Source organism: Phyllobates terribilis, unplaced genomic scaffold (assembly GCF_046119375.1).
Source record: "Phyllobates terribilis strain yellow unplaced genomic scaffold, ASM4611937v1 Scaffold_2__4_contigs__length_985480577, whole genome shotgun sequence".
NCBI classification, from domain to species: Eukaryota; Metazoa; Chordata; class Amphibia; order Anura; family Dendrobatidae; genus Phyllobates; species Phyllobates terribilis.
Window position 1 is genome coordinate 442,057,991 of NW_027362762.1, and position 23,545 is coordinate 442,081,535.

Consider the following 23,545-nt stretch of genomic DNA (forward strand, 5'->3'; position numbering starts at 1 on the left):
TTTGGACCACAAGGAGGCCACGCCAGACAGGTTTTCTTTTCCGCGGCCGTCTTCGCAAGAGGCACAATGTACAACTATCTACAAGAATTGTTCCGGTTATCCAGTGTCCATAACCTGTTAGTCCAAAGAAATCTGCAGGGTAACTGAGAAACATAATTAATAACAGGCAACAAACATAAACCATAAACAGTTAAACAGATAAATTCACAGTGCATTACTTATATTTTCCAGCGAGCGGGCATCTGACCTCTAGTGACTCTAGTGGACCTACGGAGCTCACTAACTGGTCCTGCACTACAGGGTGTAGGAGGTGTTATGGGCAAGCTGGGCAGCTGTCTGCGCACTCTTTGGCTCACTAGTAGCACGGCAGGCTCACTACTAGCAGAGGGTTGATCCTCCTGTGCTTCTGGTGTGGACTCTTCTGCCTCCTGGGCCGGCTGCTCTTCCAGCTCTACCTGGTCTTCTGTAGGCACTTGAGGGGCTGGCTGGAGAAAGGTGAGGACGGGCACCACGATAGCATTGTTTACTTGTTTCCAGGACCGGGGAAAGTCTCCGAGTACGGTGCTGATCATTTCCTCCTTTTCCTCTACGGGTTGAGGATCTTCCTGATCTTCATCCGTGCTTTGCAACTTCTCGGGGCACTTTTTCAGGTGGTCTCTGGAGACAGTGGCTGTGGTCTCTCCTCCATCCTTGCTGATGATGTACACCTTTGGATTATTGTGGCTTGAGGGCAGCACGGTGTACGGGTACTTTTCCCACTGATCGTCCAACTTATGGAGCCTCCTTTTTCTTTTCAAGACCTGCTCTCCAGGTACCAGGGGAACAGCGGGAGCATGTTGGTTATAAGTCCTCTCCTGCCTTTCTCTTGATTGAGAGAGACTTCGCTCGACGCTCTCCTGTACTTTCCGGTACTGCTGCTGCCGTTCTGTATCCCAGTCTGCCTCTGGTGAGGTGTCCTCGGGTGTCAGGACTCCCATATCCAGGTCAACAGGCAGCTTACCAGGTCTTGCTCGCATTAGGTAAGCCGGGGTACAGTTGGTGGAACCTACCGGGATGTGGTTATACAGGTCCACCAGATCGGGCAGTTTCTCAGGCCACAGACTGCGTTCTTCCAGGGGCAATGTTTTTAGCAGATCTATCACCACCTGGTTCATCTTCTCGCAGAGTCCATTGGTTTGGGGGTGATAGGGCGTTGTTCTTATCTTCTTGCAGCCATACAGGTTGCAGAACTCCTGGAAGACCTCCGCTTCGAAGGCTGGTCCTTGGTCCATCAGCACTTGGTCCGGGTACCCGTGTGGGCGGCAGAAGTGCAGCTGGAAGGCTCTAGCTGCCGTTTGTGCTGTTAAGTCTTTGACGGGGACCACCACTAGGAATCTGGAGTAGTGATCCACGATGGTTAGGGCGTAGACATACCCGCTTCTGCTTGGAGCCAGTTTAACATGGTCCAGAGCGACCAGTTCCAGCGGCTGCCTGGTGATGATGGGCTGCAGGGGAGTCCTCTGGCTGGCACGGTCCCTTCTTCTTAGATTGCACGGGCCACAGTCTCTACACCACCTCTCAATGGCTCCTCTCATGCCTATCCAGTAGAACCGTTCACGCAGCAGGAACTCCAGCTTCTTCCATCCGAAGTGCCCTGCCCCATTGTGGTAGGCCTCCAGCACCATAGCTGCTTCCCGTCTCGGCACCACCACCTGCCAGATCAGTTCGTGTGTCCGGGAATTGACCATTCTGCGGCACAACTTCTCCTTATAGAGAAACAGTCTGCTCTTTTCCGTCCACAGTTGCTTGGTCTCTTCCGGAGCGTCTGGGTCCAGGCAGGCGTCGGCCTGGGTCAGCATTTCCTTCACCAGACAGACTGCGGGGTCACTGTCTTGCGTCTCCGCCCAGTTGTAGTGGGGTAAGGGGTTGAACGTAGCGGATCGCTGGCCCCTCACACGGTGGGAATACTGGGTAATCCCATGACGGTGAAACGCAGGGAGTTCGATCTCTTCCAATTCTTCAGGATCCTCCCCTTCGTCCGGTAGGTTTGGCATCCTGGACAGGGCGTCTGCGTTGGTATTGGAGCATCCTGCCCGGTATTTGATCGTGAACTCAAAATTGGACAGGCGGGCCATCCATCTCTGCCCCAGGGCACCCAGTCTTGCAGTGTCCAGGTGTGTCAACGGGTTGTTGTCCGTGTACACGGTGAACCTGGAAGAGGCAAGGTAATGCTTGAAACGTTCGGTTACTGCCCACACCACTGCCAGGAACTCTAGCTTGAACGAGCTGTAATTCTCAGGGTTTCTTTCCGTGGGTCGCAGTTTTCGGCTGGCGTAAGCAATTACCCGTTCTCTCCCCTGCTGGATCTGGGACAGTACAGCTCCTAGCCCGATGTTGCTTGCGTCCGTGTAGAGGATAAAGGGCTGGCTGTAATCAGGGTACGCCAGGATTTCATCCCCCGTGAGGGCCATCTTCAGCTGGCGGAAGGACTCCTCTTCCAGCTTTTCCCATTTGAAGGGTGGCTTCTGTTTTTTGGCCTTCCTGGACTGGCCTATCAGGAGGTCCTGCATAGGAGCTGCCTTCTTGGTAAAACCGGGAATGAATCTTCGGTAGTAGCCTACCAACCCGAGGAACTGCCGCACTTCCTTTATGCTGGATGGTCTTGGCCAGTCCTTAATCACGGTGATCTTGTCAGGGTCGGGGGCTACTCCGTCAGCACTCACCACGTGTCCCAGGTACTGTACCTTTGGCTTCAGAAGATGACACTTTGAGGGTTTTACCCTTAGGCCATAGTTTGCCAGGGCTTCAAACACTTCTGCCAGGTGTTCCAGATGGTCCTCATAGGTCTTGGAATAGACGATTACATCGTCCAGGTATAATAGGACCGTCTCGAAGTTCCGGTGTCCCAGACAGCATTCCATCAACAGTTGGAAGGTTCCTGGTACGTTGCAGAGCCCGAACGGCATGCAGTTAAATTCGCTGAGTCCCATCGGGGTGGTGAATGCGGTGTTCTCCCGGTCCACCTCTGCTACAGGAACCTGCCAGTACCCGCTAGTGAGATCCAAAGTAGAGAAGAAGTTAGCAGATTTTAATGCAGCTAAGGACTCTTCTATCCTTGGTAACGGGTACGCATCTTTGTATGTGATACGGTTGACCTTCCTGTAGTCTATACACATTCTCATGGTGTTGTCTTTCTTTTTCACTAAGACTAGTGGAGCTGCCCAGGGGCTACAGCTGTCCCTAATTACCCCAGCCTCCTTCATGTCTTTTAGCATCCCCTTGGCGTGTTGATAGTGTGCAGGGGGTACAGGTCGGTATCTCTCTTTTATGGGAGGATGGTCTCCCGTGGGGATGTGATGTTCTACCCCCTTTACTCGCCCGAAGTCTAGCGGGTGTTTACTAAACACTCTCTCGTACTCTTGAACCCGTAAAATCTGAGCTTTATTTCGGCTGAGGTTCGGGTATCAAATGTGTTTTTCAGCCGGGCTAGTATCTCTGACAGTCCTCTTCTTCCCAGGTGACCAGGACTTTACCTCCTTTTGGGCTGCCCCGATTAACTGGGCCACCAGAATGCTCACTTTTTGCTCTTCTGTGAGGGGGTATACCTGGAAGAGGCTATCAAGTCTTTCCCTAAAGTCACTCAGGGTATGTGACTCACCTGAGTACTGGGATAGCCAGGTTGCCCCCGGGATATAGGGCATGGTGAATGGCATGATCGCTGCAGCGGTTGCGCTGGCGGCCGGTGTGGCGGTGGAGCTCCCCTCGGTGTCCGACATCCTCCTTCCCCCCTAGTGGACCGTGGCCTACCTTGCGATGCTCTTCTTCCGTAGGCCGCGGCTCCGCAGTCAATCGTCGGGGTAGAGGACCTGGCGTCACGCTCCGATGACGTCAGCGTCGCTCTTCCTCCCTTCCAGGACCTTGCGCAGCATCGGAGCGTGGGGCGGAGCGTGGGGCGGAGCTTCGGATCTCGCGCGCTTTCGGCGTCCACGCCCCTCTTCTTCCCGCGCGGCGTCCCGAAGATGGCGTCCGAAGGCGGGAAGCAGATGCGGATGGCGGGAAGAAGGCAAAAGACGGCGGGAAACGGTCCAAGATGGCGGGAAACTTCACCACAGGTAAGTTCAAAAGTCTTTTTCAGGCACGCAGTACCCGGTGGTTACGGGCACGAAATCCTGCCGACTACGCCAAAGTTGACGTGCCCCCTGGGCCTGTGCTGTGCAGGGGGATACCCGGAGCCGGATCGCTGGGGGTTGTGGTTCTCCGTGGCGGTGACCCGATCCATGCCCAGGGCGGTCAAACCAGTGGCAGTCTATTGGTATTGTAATTGTCCGACTACGCCACCCGTGGATTGCGGTCAGTGGGGGACCGCCGCTGCTCTGCAGACCGCTGAGGCTGATGTTGTTTGCGCAACCGAGTATGGGATAACTCCCCACGGGAGAAGTATTGCCTCAGGGCAGCTAGAGTGAATGATGGGAGTGATGGTGTGAGCGTCCCAGAAGTAATGGTGCTGGTGCGGCAATGAAACACAGAGACGTGTGGTGCAGTTCAGGGTCTTTACTGATGGTATAAAGCAGACACTCACGGGAGTACTGGTTAGCAGTAGGGGCCTGGTCAGTCTGTGAGCAAGCAGGATCTCCCCTGGCCAGGTGGAGTTGTAGGCCTCCCCGACTATCTGCACTCTTTCCTGGCTATCTTGCTCTATGCGGGTAGAAGTAGCCCACGTCCCTGAGTATACCGTGTGGTGCTCACCCGTATGGCCGGTGACTTGGGGCCTTCCGTTAGCCTCCGCTTCACGATGGCGGTGCTGGTCCCTTGATTGTGACCGTGCCTCCGGGCTTCTAAGGCCAGAGGACATGGAATCCCCTGCCGGTTGGATTCTGTTGCTGGACCTGGATGTCCCCACAGCCTCGGACTCCGTGTCCGGGTTTAGTGTCTTCAGCCAAGGCGAGCTTTCTAGCTTCCAGCCTCTGGCACTCGCTCCTGCTCCTACAGAGCTCCTGTTGTAACTCTCCCTGTGTCTGGAACTTCACTCACTAATCCCGCCCCAGACCCAGTTTATAAGGGCAGATTCCTCCCCTCCCAGGTCTGGGTGGGCCGTGTTGCATGCTTAGGGCTCCTGACCAGAGAAACCTCCCACTTGCTCTCAGACATAATATTTCTATTACTGTGGCAACCAGACCCCTGGGGTGCCACACCATCTATATGGGCATGTAACTCACAGGAAGCCGAATAAAATGATTCCTTAATTTCTGAGATCTGAGGTTTTATTCCAGAAAAATTCACATTTTTTTAATATATATGGGCCGGACACACATCTCCTTGAGAACCTGCCTCCAGAACTGGTTGTAAATGAAATGAGGCATTACCAGTATGAGACATGTAATGACTGACAGTCTGCTCTCCTGATCTATATGTCTCCAGAACTTCTCCTGATCTACATGTCTCACACTGGTAACTCTCATTTCATTTAAAATGAGTTCTGGAGGTAGATTCTCAGAGAGATTTGTGTCCGGCCCATAGATTTTAACAGCTCATTTACACATTAATTAACAAAAACATGAATTTCTCTGGAATAAGACATTGGATCACAGATATCAAGATGTCATTTTATTCTGCTTCTATGATCTACATGGCCATATAGATGACTTAGGAGGGTTGATTCTACTGACTGATTCCCTTTAAACTTAATCTGGACTTGTTGGTACTTGTGAATTTACTGTGGATCTTCAGACAACATACTAAAATAATAAATAATATATAATAATGTTAAATATCCATCTGTCACTATTTGTATGAAGGAACATATTTTGTTTTGAATATTATCTCTGCATTCATTGATCCCTAATTACCTACAGCAAAAAAACGGTTTCCTATATAAATTGTCAGTGAGTTATAATATTTTGAAACAAGTGCTCTTGCTTGTAACAATTTTTTCAACTTGATTTAGTAATTAGGTCAAGTCGGGGCAGGTATTGAGGAATAAAAATGGTCAAATGTCACACCACGCATGTTCCCTGGAGGCGTTTTAATTATCTTAGTTGTCTGTTTTTTCATCTGTCATCCAGATGTTATACTACAAATGACAAAACCTTACATAATGAAAGGCTGAAAGAAAAAAAGTCTTTACATCTGTTCTCAATCTAAATAGATAGAACTTGTTACTTTTATTGCCAAAGATGTCCGAATCTTCAGCATTTGGCCTCTGTCCCTGGCAGGCCCAGTTCTGATATAAGATCAGCACATTACAGCATTTTCCTATGACAATCAGTGCTGTTTATTAAGGGGTTCTGCTTACAGTAGCTAAGCCAGCCCCATTTTCTATGTATCAACTGCCCCAAGTATACCCCACACTTTGTTACTGCAGCATTTATAAGCAGTACAATATGACCTGCTAACGTTAATACATCAATTTCCTTTACTTCTCCACTCTATTGCACGCTCTGCAAATACAGCAACATGTTCATCGTGATAAATGAAGTGTATCAGATCACTTGTGTAATGATAAAATATCAGATAAACATCCTCAAAATGTATTTTAAGCCTCATAACATTAACACAAAATGATAAAAAAACTGTAGTAAAAGGCCCTAATGTACCTCTGTCTCCATTACATTCAGCATTTCTCCGACTAGCAGCACCCCAATGAATAACATAGAATGAAACGCACTGAATTACAGCTTGCTGTAAAAGGTTTTGTATGGCAAGAAGTACTGGGCACTCAGGGCAAGTGTCACGCAAGGTGAGAGAAGGACTAAGTGCACAACGATGGGAAGAAGGGGAGGAAGCCCAAACACTAGGGAAAGGGGGAGTGGAGACCCCTAGGCAGATCTGACAACACCCTAAGTCCCCTATCTTCCCTAAATAGGTTCTGCACCTATAGCCAAGCAGGAAACCTAATCCCTGACTGCCCCTAACGATAGGACCTGGATAGGGAGGGGACGGGGTGAGTACTAGTCAGCCCCCACTACAACTAAAGACAAACAGGTAAACAGAATACACTTAGCTTGAGAAGACACCAGAGAGATAACGCCAACTATCCTCGAAGGGCGCTCCAAGAAGACTCTACGCGGCTACTAGTGCTTCAAGCCTGGGCAGAGGAAAATAGAGCTATTACCGGCGACTCTCTGGAGAGACTGATGGTATTTAAACATGCAGAAAGGGTGTGTCAATTAGCAGCGGAAGGTAGAGGTCACTGCTAGGTCCTAGAGGGAGAAGGATATCCCTAGACTACACAGATGAAAAGATCAAGAAGGTGCCCGTGGAGCCAAGCGCAATGACCTTCTACAGCTGGATCCAGAAAGACTGTCTGTCACACTTGACACACCCGTGACTGCAAAAAGCCGTAAGAGGGACCTTTGCGATCCTCAAAACTAGCTGCCATGGTCCCATGGTTGGGGTTTTGGCATTATGGACTTTTTGGAAAAGAAAAGGTTGAGATGAGAAGAAACTGGAAAGAGTATAGTTGGCATAGTCATCACTGGATATTGTGTTCTAGTAATCTAAGTAGAGGTAACTCCAGAGAAAATAACTAGTGTTAGGAGAGGCAGGTTATGATGTAAATTGTAAATAATCTGTTACTGTTCGATTCAATTACACGTTGCAGCTATGTGAGCTGAAATTGTCGAGCTTAAACCTGAAAGATGTTATCAGGTGATGTCTAGTGGTTTCACAAAAAAGCTAGGGATTGCTGCGCAGAGTGCCTGCTGTCTCTGGGAGGCCTTTGCATCCCTTTTCATGGATGGAGTACAAGCCCATTACAGTTTACTGAGCTGTTCACATGTGCACTTTTTTGCAGACCGAGAGTTTCACAAAAAATCACAGGGACATTTCTGTTTTTGATCCAAGTCATAGATCAAAATTACCCATACAAGTCTATGGATTCAGGAAAATCTGGTTCAGAGCATGGACGGCATTGGTGCAGTCTGTGTGCTGTCTGTGACTAACAAATGAGTTTTTCTTCGCTGAAAACTGATTTATTGACCAAACACTGATGAAATTCAGATCCAAAACACTGATGATTAACAGTTGGTGTGTGAAAAATCAAGGTCGTCTGAACGAGGCCTTAAAGAGGCCATTGCTGCTCCTTCACTGATTCTGGAAAAGTTTTCCTTTTTTCTTCTGTGCCCCTTACTTCCATAGTAATGTTCCCCGGTAATAAAGCTGCAAATTTTCCCATCACCTGACTCTGTGTATATCACAACATCTCTGTGGGCATTTGCTTTTTCTCTTCTTTAGGCCTCGTTCACACATTCAGTAGTTGGTCTGTTTTTTACCTCAGTATTTGTAAGCCAAAACCAGGAGTGGGTGATAAATACAGAAGTGGTGACGTGTTTCTATTATACTTTTCCTCTGACTGTTCCCCTCCTGGTTTTAGCTTACAAATACTGATGTTAAATACTGACCAGCCTCCTTCACATGTCCTGATATTTCCGGTATTTGAAAAACCATTACCGGTCTTATCCGTGTGCGTGTGTACTTTTTCGTCCTTCGTGTGCCATTCGTCTGTACGTGTGTGTCGTCCTTGTGGCACATACCGGAATACAATGCAGAATAGAAATGACAGATATTTAGGTGTTAAAGATATGGAAAACTAGAGAGATAGATAGATGTTAGGTAAATACAGTAGATGGCTAGATGGATATCTGTGCGATATATAATTACTGCTTTGTGTGTGTAGCTTAATGTACATGTATTAAGCTAATAAATAAATGAAGAAAATGACGTGGGGCCCCCCCTATTTTTGATAACCAGCAAAGATAAAGCAGACAACTGTGAGCTGATATTATCAGTCTTGGAAGGATCTCTGGCTCTTCCCAGCCTAAAAATATCAGCCCGCAGCCGCCCCAAAAGTGGCGCATCACATTAGATGGACCAATTCTGGCACTTTGCCGGCTCTTCCCGATTGCTCTGGTGCGGTGGCAATCACCCCCATTACTAACCCAGTAATCAAAAATAAAAACACACAAAAAAGTTTATTTTAATTAACACTCCCTCTCTCACTTTCCCTGGTTCACCAATTTATAAAAAAACAACAAAAAAAAACATGCAGGTCTGATGTAGTCCAGAAATGGATACCTAAAAGACATACAAAGAGCGAAATAAAAACAAGAGACTGTCTCTCGTTCCCCAATTTATTAGAAAAAATGTTGACACACAGCTCCAACATAATTGAGCGCTCTCCGAATCCGGCCCTGGCATCTGTGAATAGCAGTAATGTCGGAGCTGCATTTGAACATTTTTTGTAATAAACTGGTGATGTATGTCATCTGTGTGTGGGACATATCGCCATCCGTACTGCCAGAAAAAAACAGACATGTCTATGTGTGGATCACACGTGTGCAGCCCCATAGATTATAATGGGTGTGCATGTATAAGTGTCTCCAGTACGTGTGAAAAATGACACCACACGTACTGGAGACACTGACCTGTGAAGGGGGCCTAAGGCTGTGTTCCAAAAATGACTTCAAACGCAGCGTCCTACAGTTACAGCAATGTGGATGGGATTTATAGATAGAAATCTTACGCCCACTGTGCTTATTTTTTATGCTGTGAAATTGACTTGTGGTGCATGTTTCAAATCTACAACTTCAATTTCTCTTGGGAGCACGCTGAATTCTATGAGCAGATTATTATTATTTATTAGATGTGGAAAATCTGCTGGTAAAAAAAACGGTGAAAACGCACTGAAAAACGCATGTTATTCGCAGATGACTGTATCAATAAAGTTTTTCAAAGTCAAATACCAGCAAATTTTTCAAAAACAAAGCAGCTTTATTTAAATCATGACATACCACAAACTGCAGAATCAAAAACGCAGTAAAAACGCAATGAAAAAAAAAACGCATGTAACCTACTTTATATAATAGTAGCACCAATATAGTCCAACAAATCCATGACCACCCAGTAATATAACAAGTTACATACTTTATTGAAAAAATACTAATAAAAACGGACCAAAATTCAAATTCCCCCAAAAATGGTTCTATTCCCATGCAAATGTAAATAATAGCATAATTGTATAAAATGGTGCAGTGAACACTTAAGAGAGGAGCCAGGACCAAAAAATTACAAAGTATGCAATGTAGAATGGCAGCCAGTAATTAATAAACATTAGTTTATAGTAAAATAAGCAATGTGCTGACATTCCAAACTAACATTACAGAGGCATGAAAAACTGCATGTAAATATCAAGGGTATCAGTAACAGTGAAACAAACAGCGCTACATAATAAAACTCATGTATAAACAATGCAGGGCCATAGGTATAATACCAACTAAAGTAGAGAGGAGTCAAGATGCCCAGCCCTCCCGACGCACGTTTCGCACAGTGTGCTTTATCAGGAATGATGAAGGGATGACGCTATTTGTTTCACGGTCACTGATACCATTGATATTTACATGCATTTCTTTCATGCCTTAATAACATTTTTTGTCCTTAGACTTGGATGATTGCCCAAGTGCATAATGACATTCTGAAAAAATCTATTGTAAATTTCAGCAACATGATAATGTATTAGAATAATAATATTATTAATGTGACTTCACTTTGTTTGTCTACAATACTACTGAAGCTAGCGTGAAAAGGCCTGGCAGCAGTACATACCCATGATGCAGCAGACACATTATTCAGATATACAGTATATGTATACACAAGCTTCTTTGCCTGAACAGTTGCATATAATCTATGTGTTAAAACAAGTTCAAATATTTTTTGTCTATAGATCTGCTGACTGCGCTGTGTTGCCCTTAAAATGCCTGCTTTCATCATGTAGCCTTTTGTATTAACCTGAACTGAAGGAACCACACCCCAGAGAAGGCTCAAAAATGCTGAGAATTTTATCTGGAGTCTGAAGAGGATCACAGGGGTTTTAATGATTAATGTGCTCTAATGATTGTGTGTGTAATCATTGCGCACACTGTCTGAGTCTATTCAACCCTGAGACATGGTAAATACTAGACAGCCTTCTTACTTCACAGGGAAGTATTTCCTGGCTGTAACACTGACTTATACATATGTCACTGAGTGCCCATAAAAACACCTTTAACACTACATGAATACAGTTAGGCTGCATGCCCACAATGCGTTTTTCAAGCGTTTTTGCTGCGGAATTTCATGCCCCATGGTCCCCAATGATAATCTGCATGTGCTGTGCACATGCTGTGGAAATTTCCGCTACGGATTATCATTGCGGAAAAATCCGCAGCATGTCCATTAATTTTGCGGACACGCAGCGTAATCGACGCCATTGACTTGCATTGGACCGCGTGACATCCGCATCACTGCATCTGCACATGCGGATATCACACGGTTCAATGTGTGGATGGTACCTGGGTTTGGAGAAGAGGAGACTCTCCTCCAGAACCTGTTAAAAAAAGAATTTAAAATAAAAAATAAAGATTATACTCACCTTCCGATGTCCCCCGGCCTCCTCAGCGATGCGTCCGGTCGCGTGACCTGTCACATGACTAAATGGCGTCACCGCAGGTCCTTCACACCACCGCGAGCAGTACAACAGACCGGACGCATCGCTGAGGAGGACGGGGGACATCGGAAGGTGAGTATAATCTTTATTTTTTATTTTTTACCATTTTTATTCTTTTTTTTTAACTATTACTTGGTCACACTATATAAATCCATGCCGGTTGTATGGATTTATATAGTGTGAACAAGTGTCAAGCACTTTTCCAAGTGATGCTAAAATCGCTTGGAAAAGCGCTTGATAACCTGCATGCAGAAATGCTTGCAAAAACGCTTGACAAACTCTTGTACCTGGCGGGAAAAACGCATGTAAAATCCGCATGCGTTTTTCCTGCCAGGGAGAAGAGGAAAAAATATGCAGCATTTCTGCATCGTGGGCACTTAGCCTTAAAGGGGTATTCCCATCTCCAAGATTCTATCCCTATATATAGTAGGTGTAATAATAATAATATTAGCAAATACCTCTAATTAGAAATGTAGTATATTTTTTCTGATTCGCTAGGTCTCTTTCCTCATGTTCAGGCATCGCAGGACCTTGGGTATCCATGGTTACGTCCACTGATAAAGTCACAGTTAGTCAGCTAGTTGCTAGTGGTCGTAACCATGGATACCTAAGGTCCTGCGATGCCTGCACATGAGGTAAGAGAGATAGTGAATCAAAAATACTATACTACATTACTAATTGGAGGTATTTGCTAATATTATTATTATTACACCTACTAAATATTGGGATAGGATCTTGGAGATGGGAATACCCCTTTAACATTATCTAAGATTTTAAGTAGGAGAATTCAAGGTACACCTCATATGTCATGTTCCCAAAGGATGAGCTTCATGGTCCAACCCCTCCGACATTATAATTTCTATGTATATAGTGGGTGATCCTGCACAATGCTGTGCAATCCTGGTTCACATGGGCACAGCTGTTGGGTATTTCCAGCAGGATGGTGATAGTGACTGATCATTGTGCTAATGTCAGGGAATAGAAGAAAACCACAATACTATATGTATAACTCTGTAAATATTGATCACCATGGGTGACTCCATTACTAATAGTCATATTATTGTGAATAGGATGCCACCTGCCATTACAACTCCCCTTTTTACTGGGCTCATCAGATGAGATGTCCAGTTCACCAATAACAAATTGCCAACTATTAATACTATACATGTAGTCTCTTCTAGCTCTGGCACATGTAAAGCTTCCAATACGAAAAACACCATTGGTGAGTGCCACATGCAACTTCTGCTTTCTTGCAAATCACTCATTAGATCTTGTAAAGTTCAAGTTGGTGGGGGGGACAACACCAGGCATACTAAGGGCTCCTGGCCTTCTTCTTTTACCTCTTACTTGCACTTTACACAGCGTAATGGACAAGTTACAGTAAAAGGGTTACAGCATTGGTGAGTGTCACATGCAAAATCTGCTTTATTGTACATACACCACGTGCAGAATTATTAGGCAAATGCGTATTTTGATCACTTCGATACTTTTTATACATGTTGTCCTACTCCAAGCTGCATAGGCTTGAGAGCCAACTACCAATTAAGTAAATCTAGTGATGTGCATCTCTGTAATGAGGAGGGGTGTTGTCTAATGACATCAACACCCTATATAAGGTGTGCTTAATTATTAGGCAACTTCCTTTCCTTTGGCAAAATGGGTCAGAAGATAGATTTGATGGGCTCTGAAAAGTCCAAAATTGTGAGATGTCTTGCAGAGGGATGCAGCAGTCTTGAAATTTCCAAACTTTTGAAGCGTGATCACCGAACAATCAAGCGTTTCATGGCAAATAGCCAGCAGGGTCGCAAGAAGTGTGTTGGCCAAAAAAGGCGCAAAATAACTGCCCATGAATTGAGGAAAATCAAGCGAGAAGCTGCCAAGATGCCATTCGCCACCAGTTTTGCCATATATCAAAGCTGCAATGTTACTGGAGTATCAAAAAGCACAAGGTGTGCGATACTCAGGGACATGGCCAAGGTAAGGAAGGCTGAAAAACGACCACCTTTGAACAAGAAACATAAGATAAAACGTCATGAATGGGCCAAGAAATATCTTAAAACTGATTTTTGAAAGGTTTTATGGACTGATGAAATGAGGGTGACTCTTTATGGGCCAGAGGGGTGGGCCAGAGGCTGGACCAATAAAGGGCAGAGAGCTCCACTCCGACTCAGACGCCAGCAAGGTGGAGGTGGGGTACTGGTATGGGCTGGTATCATCAAAGATGAACTTGTGGGACCTTTTCGGGTTGAGGATGAAGCTTAACTCCCAGACTTACTGCCAGTTTCTGGAAGACAACTTTTTCAAACAGTGGTAAGGAAGAAGTGAGTATCGTTCAAGAAAAACATGATTTTCATGCAGGACAAAGATCCATCACATGCATTCAACTACTCCACAGCGTGGCTGGCCAGTAAAGGTCTAAAAGAAGAAAAAATAGTGACATGACCCCCTTGTTCACCTGATCTGAACCCCATAGAGAACCTGTGGTCCATCATAAAACATGAGATCTACAGGGAGGGAAAACAGTACACCTCTCGGAACAGTGTCTGGGATCCTGTGGTGGCTGCTGCACGCAATGTTGATCGAAAACAGATCAAGCAACTGACAGAATCTATGGATGGAAGGCTGTTGAGTGTCATCATAAAGAAAGTTGGCTATACTGATCACTAATTTTTTTGTTTTTTGTTTTTGCATGTCAGAAATGTTTATTTCTAAATTTTGTGCACTGATATTGGTTTACCTGGTGAAAATAAACAAGTGAGATGGGATTATATTTGGTTTTTATTAAGTTGCCTAATAATTCTGCACAGTAATAGCTACCTGCATAAACAGATATTCTCCTAAGATAGCCAAATCTAAAAAAAAACCTCTCCAACTTCCAAAATTATTAAGCTTGGATATTTATGAGTCTTTTGGGTTGATTGAGAACATAGTTGTTGATCAATAATTAAAATAATCCTCTAAAATACAACTTGCCTAATAATTCTGCACACAGTGTAATTCATTACATCTTGTAAAGTTCAAGTTGGTGGAGGGTGGGGGGGAACACCAGGCATACTAAAACACCTGGCTTTCTTCCTTTACCCCCTGCACTTTACACAATGTAATGGACAAGTTACAATAAAAGAGTTACAGCATTGGTGAGTGCCACATGCAACTTCTGCTTTATTGTACATGAACTTTACAAAATGTGATGAATTAAGTTGGTGGGGGGGTGAGAACACCAGGCATACTAGGGGTGCCTGGCATTCTTCTTTTAAGCCTTACTTGCACTTTACACAATGTAATGGACAAGTTACAATAAAACTGTTACAACATTGGTAAGTGCCACTTGCTTTTCCTATTTGAAGTTTTGTCTATATTTCTATTTTATAGAAGTGTAACGCCACCACAAATGGTTCCAATGCATCGGTGATAAGCTTGTCTTGAATTTATTTGCTGTTCTGAGAATAGCGCTGATCAATTTGTTGTTACAAACTTTTTTTTATTCTAGCACATATTCTTTTGCTTCTTGTGTACTTCAGTCTAGTGTGGTTTGATCATTAGATTTTATGCCTTGGGTCAAGCCATTTAGGAGAACTGTGCTGCGTATATGATACATACCGTGTGACATTCTTATGACAAGACCGTAGTCAGAGACTTGGCTAAGCTTTACTTTGCCTGGGCCAAACTTTCAGTTTGTTGCACAAGCCCTGATCTAAATACTGAGCCTAAGGCAGAGTCTCTTCCTGGAGTGTCCGCAGGGTACCAAGGGCACCTGTCAGCCTTCCCCATCTATGCCCCTGGACCTAGTCCTATTTTTTACATCAGAACACACAATTTTAATGCTACTTCTTTATAATTGTTATTTAATCACAACTTTTGGCTGTTTTCATGGTTTCTGTAGGTAATTCTATGTAATTGAGCAGCATGCTTTGAATCATGTTCTTTCATAAGTACTTTACTAATGTGCATCACTAAACATCACAAACACCATCTGAAACTGACACCTGCGTGAAGAACATCAAAAAGACTGGGCTGAAAATAGCTATGGGGAGCATACAACCTTGGCTGCTAATTACAAAGTGTATGATAAAAGGGCAGGAAGAGGTCAGTAATGAACCCTTAAGATAAATGGGTGATAAATGCATTACCTGAGGAACCATTAGCAATCAGCATTCACATGTCCTGTAATGAGTACATTCATTTAGACTCTATTGTGAGAGTTTATGTTGTTCCTACTCATCACCTTGTTATGACTAGTTCAGTGATTCACTGGGACCTTGAGTCTTGATTCTTCGCCTGGCGTGAATATAGGCAGAATAAATTACCCATCAGTGATATCTCCTATGTATAAAAACAAATGACTATCTGACTTGTTTTCTTTTTTTTCAGTGGTGCAATATTTTAGAATGTATAACATATCCTATAATACCGTATATTATAACATAATGCTCATGGCTGCTGAAATAGTTTGTATACTGGCATGTACAACTCTCTACTCTCCTATTGGCTTTGAAGTGTAAAATAGGAACCATATATGTCTGCCCCTGCAATTGACCAAATTAGGGCCCAGAGTGGCACAAAATATCGATTCCATGCATTTTTAATACAAAAGTCATGTGACACAAGGGCAATTGAAAATGTGAATGAATGGAGGACTAGAAGAGAGCTTTGTGACCTAGAATTTGAGTTATGCAATCATTTTACACTGCATTTATATGTTGCAGTTTGTACTTCATAGAAAAAGTTAAATGATGAACATTTCAAATTAATTACAATAATTATATATTTTCTTAGCTTTCAAACTTGGGAAAAGCCTTTTATAACCCATCCATAGGTCAGGCCTATTTTGAATGCACAATAACAGTGCATTTAAAAAGAAAGTTAAGGGATAACGTGGTGATATCTGGGGCTCCAACAAGTGGAAGCCCCACTGATCCAAAGAACTGTTTCTCTCCAGAACCTCATTACAATGGAGCAGAGATGGAACATATACACATTTGCTGAAGCATCGTTTATGGAACTTCCGGAAAAAGCAGAGCACTGTGATATGCTTTCTCCAGCAGTTCTATATACCATGAATAAAGCGAATGTGTGCATGCTTGACCACCATTCCATTTAAACGAGGCTCAGCAAAGTCCTATTCTTGGGATCAATGGGAGCCCCAAGCAATGGGAGGGTTTGTTTTTCTTTTTGACCATGTTACTATGTGCCCATTTCACACCATGACTCTTATTATGATGCTCTTCACAATATGAGAAGCTTAATTTATGTCCAACTGTAATTATAACACAACAGTGCTACTCATCTACTTTTGGCAATATAGAAAGGGTTATATTCAAGTAGACATTGAGTATGTGGACACATGACCATCACAACTATATGAAATTTTCGGACCTTCCATTCCAAAACAATGGGCGTTAACATAGTTTTGTGGTTATCACACCTTTCGCTCTTCTGGGAGATTTTTTCCACAACACTTTGAGTGTGTCTGTACTAATCTGTGCCTATTCCGTCAAAATGGCATTTGTGAGATCATGCACCAAAATGTTACAAACCATGACTTTATGGATGTTGATTTGTACACAGGAGCACAGTCACACCGAAACAGAAAAGGGCCTTCTCCAACCTGTTGGCAGAAGGACAATTTTAGATAATTGTACAATATGCTTTTAACATTGCCCTTCATTCGATATCGGGTTCTTAGAACAAAAGCCTCATACTATTAAGGTAGTTAGTAGTTACCATTCTCTGGAGCTTCTCCAAAGCTAGGTTTGTTCATAGCGAAATATATCTAATCACTCTAGAAAATATGTTTCCACTACTCCAGAGGCATCCTTTACACCACTCCATCTGACTCTTGGTATTTTACATGGTGATCTTTGGCAGGTGAGCAGATGCTCGGCCATAAAAAATAATTTCTTGAAGCACAGTTCTTGCTAATGTCTGTGTAACAGAATATGGAGGGACTTTTACACAACATCCAAGTCCGTATTTGGTAGCCACTTTCTAAGAATTTGCTTTAGATGTGGTTAACTCCTAGACACTTCCACATCTTAATGATGGCACTAACAGATGACCAAGGCAGATCAAAAATTTCCCAAACTGATTAGTGCCTAAGGAGATATCCTCTTACAGTGCCACATGACTAGGCATGCCCATACTGCCACCATTGTTTCTCTGTGTTGATTTGCATGGCTGTGTGCTAGCTTGTATGTATCTGTTGGCAATGGTTGTGGCTGAAACAAATGAACTCCATAAGTAGGAGGGTGTCCACATACTTTTGACTGTAAGAGTACATATGTGACATTTTTGTGTATTACGGTACTTTTTTGCTGATTGCTTGGTTAGTATTATTAAACTTTCAGAACTACCTAAACATGTGAATAACCTAACTCTGAAAAGATCTGTACATGTTAAATATGGCTCTGAATTCAGATGTGCTAGAACATTTCCGACAATTGTTAATTGTCAGTCATCAGTTTTCTGTTTTAAAACAGTTTGAATATTTTACTCACTTGTCAAATCCTACACACGTATAATCCCAGGTAGAACTTGTTTGAGTGTTTGTCTATATTTGATTTGTAATAAAAAGGAAATAGAATGGTTGTAGCTACTAGAGGTATGTGCTCAAACACTGCATGCTGAATCATAGGAATGACATTATTACTGAGGCTCATGTCAAAGCATGTCATACTTCATCTTTCAATGAACACGTGTCAACCAAATAAGACAGGATCTTCAGTTGATGTGACCAAACATGAATCATTTTGCAAAACTAACATTTGACTGCTTGAGGGCTTAACAATTTTTTTTTCTGTAGATCACACAAAGGTTCTGCAACTGTTTTTCCACATGAGAAGCTAAATATTTCTGTTATTAAAGTAGTAGTTTCATACTTTTTAAGGTTGAAAATAGACTTAAAGCGCACCTGTCAGCAGGATTGTGCTTAGTAAACCACATACACTGTCAGGTGGGCGGCATTACACTGAGTAAAATGATACCTTTGTTGATGAAATCCGTCCAGTGATTCTTTTATAATCTTTACTTTCATTTCGGACATAATGTGGTCTGGTGCTCTCATTATGTATTCATGTATTCCTATCTGTGCCTTCTGACAGGTCCCTGTGCTTTCAGTGACCTGCCTACTATTTTACATACTGACTGTGTAATTTGTGTCACAAAGTGAAATTTACATTCCCCCCCAAAATGGCCGCAGCCAGCTCATGCGCTGTAACATCTCACGTTTGCCGAGAGATGAAAGCACAGTGACCTGTCACAAGGCAGAGATAGGCATACATGAATACATAATGAGATTACCAGGGCACATGCATATCATTATGTCAGAAATGGAAATAAAGATTGTAAAAGAACCATTGGACGGATTTCATCAACATAGGTATCATTTTACTCAGTATAACGGCGCCCACCGGACAGTGTATGCGGTTTACTAAGCACAATCCTGTTGACAGGTGCGCTTTAAGTCCACTCAGTTCAATTTATAACCTAGCATGTTTTACAGAGGAAGGTAAAAACCCCATAAGGCAGATGCTCCGTATTAGGGGAAAATTACAAACAGTCTCACTTGCTAACTGAAGCAGAACAGTTCATAGCACTCCCGATATGTTTCACCTACTTGGCGTCATCAGGGGGTTGAGGCAATAATACCAAAGAAATACGCTAAGTTTATTAAAAAGTACACGCTACTATACCTGTTCTAAGCATCACTGCTCAGCGATGGAAACCATAATGCCAGCAGTATGTGACTTTGAGGCTACTGATTGGCTTCTTCTGCAAACTTTTAAAAAAGTGGGCAGTGCTTAGAGGGAGGAGCGTAGTTTAGCACAGTGTGACACATTTACTGTATATTTACTATATTTTATGCTACAAACATGGCATATATTATATCATAAATGTACTCCAATCTGTAACTAAATACATTTTCTGACTCTGGCGCACAGGCAACTGAAAGATGAGCATGCCTCTTGATGAATTTAGCGTATTTTATTCCCACAGTCTGGATCATCACTGGCATAAAAACATCAGTTTTGATGAATTTCCCTTAAGTAATTTTCTGGTGTTTTAAAATTAATGAAAAAAATAATTTAAAAAACAGTAAAGAAATGTCTTACTCAGGAAAAAAAATCACCAACCATAAAGCAAAATACATTGCGTATAATGCTTGTTATGTTGCATTTGTCGCACAAATCATTACAGTCTTAATTTCTCTTGTGCTGCTTTATCTAACATTGTGTATATATATTATAAAGTGTTATTACTCCGTTTCCTAACACTTTATAAAGCTATTGTAGGTGACAGTATGGCTGGTCCACTTTAAATATTACATATTTGTAGCCGTCTTATAAACTGGATTTAGTTTGTAGTGCAAATGCTAATACCAGACATAGATAAGATAGGACCATGATGCTGATTCTCTGCATAGTCTAAGCAGCGTTTATTTTCTTTAGGGCAAGATTATGAGTTTAGGAAATATTTTTCAGATCAAATTGTATTTTTGGATTGCTAACCTGCATTTGATATGTTTAATGGGGGATATTTAGTAGTCTGCAACCTTTGAAACCTATCGATGTAAGTCTGCTTCACACCCATTCATATGTTTACCACTCATATTTCTTTCTGTCATACAGGTAAATGGTATAAACGTCATCTGACCTATCAGATTCTGAACTGGCCTTGGTATTTGTCCCAGCATCAAGTAAGACAGGCTGTTAAAGCAGCATTTCAGTTATGGGGTAATGTCTCTTCCTTGGCATTCTCAGAAGCCACAGGAGATTCTGCAGATATTCGCCTGGCATTCTTTGATGGAGAGCACAATGATGGCGCCAGACATGCATTTGATGGACCAGGTGGTATTCTATTCCTCCTTGTAAACTTTGATTAAAAAATACACTGCTCAAAAAAATAAAGGGAATACTCTAAAAAATAACTCATCCTAGATCTGAATGAATGAAATATTCTCATTGAATACTTTGTTCTGTACAAACTTGATTGTGCTGTCAACAAAATCACACAAAAATCATCAATGGAAATCAAATTTATTAACCAATGGAGGCCTGGATTAGGAGTCACCCCCAAAAGTAAAGTTGAAAAACACACTACAGGCTGATCCAACTTTGATGTAATGTCCTTAAAACAAGTCAAAATGAGGCTCAGTATTGTGTGTGGCCTCCCCGTGCCTATATGACCTCCCTACAATGCCTGGGCATACTCATGATGAGGTTGTGGATGATCTCCTGTGGGATCTCCTCCTCCCAGACCTGGACTAAAGCATCCGCCAACTCCTGGACAGTCTGTGGTGCGAGACATGATGTCCCAGATGTGCTCAATCGGATTCAGGTCTGGGGAATGGGCGGGCCAGTCCATAGCTTCAATGCCTTCATCTTGCAGGAACTGCTGACACACTCCAGCCACATGAGGTCTGGCGTTGTCCTGCATTAGGAGGAACCCAGGGCCAACCGCACCAGCATATGGTCTCACAAGGGGTCTGAGGATCTCATCTCGGTACCTAATGGCAGTCAGGCTACCTCTGGTGAGCACATGGAGGGCTGTGCGACCCTCCAAAGAAATGCCACCCCACGCCATTACTGATCCACTGCCAAACCGGTCATGCTGAAGGATGTTGCAGGCAGCAGATCGCTCTCCACGGCGTCTCCAGACTCTGTCACGTCTGTCACATGTACTCAGTGTGAACCTGCTTTCATCTGTGAAGAGCACAGGGCGCCAGCGGCGACATTGCCAATCCTGGTGTTCTGTGGCAAATGCCAAGCATCCTGCACGGTGTTGGGCTGTGAGCACAACCCCCATCTGTGGACATCGGGCCCTCATACCACCCTCATGGAGTCGGTTACTAACCGTTTGTGCAGACGCATGCACATTTGTGGCCTGCTGGAGGTCATTTTTCAGGGCTCTGGCAGTGCTCCTACTGTTCCTCCTTGCACAAAGGCGGAGGTAGCGGTCCTGCTGCTGGGTTGTTGCCCTCCTACGGCCCTCTCCACATCTCCTGGTGTACTGGCCTGTCTCCTGGTAGCGCCTCCAGCCTCTAGACACTACTCTGGCAGACATAGCAAACCTTCTTGCCACAGCTCGCATTGATGTGCCATCCTGGATGAGCTGCACTACCTGAGCAACTTCTGTGGGTTGTAGAGTCCGTCTCATGCTACCACGAGTGTGAAAGCACAACCAACACTCAAAAGTGACCAAAACATCAGCCAGAAAGCATTGGTATTGAGATGTGGTCTGTGGTCACCACGTGCCGAACCACTCTTTTATTGAGTGTGTCTTGATAATTGCCAATAATTTCCATCTATTATCTATTCCATTTGCACAACAGCATGTGAAATTGATTGTCAATCAGTGTTGCTTCCTAAGTGGACGGTTTGATTTCACAGAAGTTTGATTTACTTGGAGTTATATTCTGTTGTTTAAGTGTTCCCTTTATTTTTTTGAGCAGTGTATATTGCTCTAATATACAATATATGTATTTTATGGAATAGAAGCTCAAAAGCTTGAATATCAATTAAAGGGGTATTCTCAAGTTGTCTTCTTGAGTGACAACTCTGAATAGAGCTGTATTAATAGTAGAACTGTAAAGCCCAGCACTAGTCCTGCTATAACACATTTAGCTATCAGTGGTTCTGTGTCTTCACTTTTATCCTTGTATTTACACGTAGAGATAACAGGGCAATTGAACAAGCACAAGGCTCAGGACAGCAAGAGCAGAGAGCTGTGATTAGGAGTACTGTAGTGAAAGCTGGGGACTGGTGATTTATAACTGTATCCCTTCAGAAGATGAGAGAAGGGGGGCAGCGAGGCAGCTAACTGCTGTATAAAAATTATTGGGAGGAGATAGCAAACTAGGATGTTAAGAGTTAACCCCTCTCCTGGAATGTAATTACTGCTGACTTTTGGGCAGGCACTAGAAGTCAGGCTTCATGGAAACCAGCTGCACACTATAAATGATAAAAGCTCTTATTGCAGAGTATGACAGCAGATAGAAAAAGCAAGTCAATTGCAAACTTGCTTATTTCCATGCTGTCTAACTGTAAAGATCTGAGGTTGCGGGTTGTAAGTAATCACCTAGGCAGGTTAACGATGCAACAATATTTTATTGATCACAGCCATGGTAATAAAGCAATTCCAGGTAAATGGCCAAAATACAGTTCTCTCAGTCCTCAAGTTCCCAATCTGCGTTCAGAAGTTCTACTGGCTTTGTATAAGGCCATACTCACTGTCTCCCAGCTTTTGGTTGGCTCACAGATTTCATATATCCAGCCAATATAGTCTGTAGCCACAGTCCATGATCTAGACGGCAGATAAAACAATGAAAGCACAGGTATCCAGTATCAACAGTCCTTTTAAGAAAGTTTAAATCCAACCGACATAATCCATAATGGTAACATGTTTATCCATCCTTCCAGGTTCACGGTCTCGATCCTCTTCCTTCAAACTTTCCACACAACATTTACTAAAACATGTCTCTCCTTTCTTCCACTGGCATCAGTCCCCTCCCAGGTCAGAAATGATCACGCCTTCCCCCTTAAACATTCACTGTTAGCTAAAACAATGAAAAATATTCTAGAAGCCTTCATCTGAGACTGCATGTAAGTCCCCCTGTGGTGACGGCTCCACTGTGTCTACAATCTACACACACACATAATGAGATTATTGGCTGCTGGAACAATGGTTAGATACTCCTGAGATACAGATTAGTGGAATGCTGGACATTTTACAAGTGAATCTAGTGCACATACTGACAAGTTAGCAGAACTATATAAAACATAACAAGTAAATCACTAATAAAACACAATAATAATATTGACAAAAATGGTGGTCCGTTGCTGGAAAAGTATCATAGTCTTTAGTAAGTGGGCAGCTCCTCACACTAACTAATTAAAGCAATTTAAGAATTTGAGAACACCCCTTTTAATGATACAAATGTTTATCTTCTTATAAATAGTCTAGAATAGACAGGTACGTTATTAACATTTATTTAATATACATAATCTGTCATGGTTTCCAATAGACCGACTTCTAAAATGTTTTGTTTTAACCTTTATTTTAGAAGTGTTCAATTCCCTTATGGCTTCA

The 23,545-nt window shown here is 43.2% G+C and overlaps 1 protein-coding gene across 2 annotated transcripts in view; it reads left to right on the top strand.

The window, feature by feature from the left end:
• Nucleotides 1-23,545, top strand: part of MMP28 (matrix metallopeptidase 28) — a 92,885-nt gene that overhangs the window by 58,514 nt on the left and 10,826 nt on the right. Inside the window, exon 4 of one of the 2 annotated variants that reach the window (XM_073670562.1) lies at nucleotides 20,086-20,304. The exons of the other annotated variant lie outside the window; for it this stretch is intronic. Coding sequence (XP_073526663.1) covers nucleotides 20,086-20,304 — 219 coding nt within the window. The remainder of the gene's footprint in view (nucleotides 1-20,085; nucleotides 20,305-23,545) is intronic. 2 annotated transcript variants of the gene reach the window in all.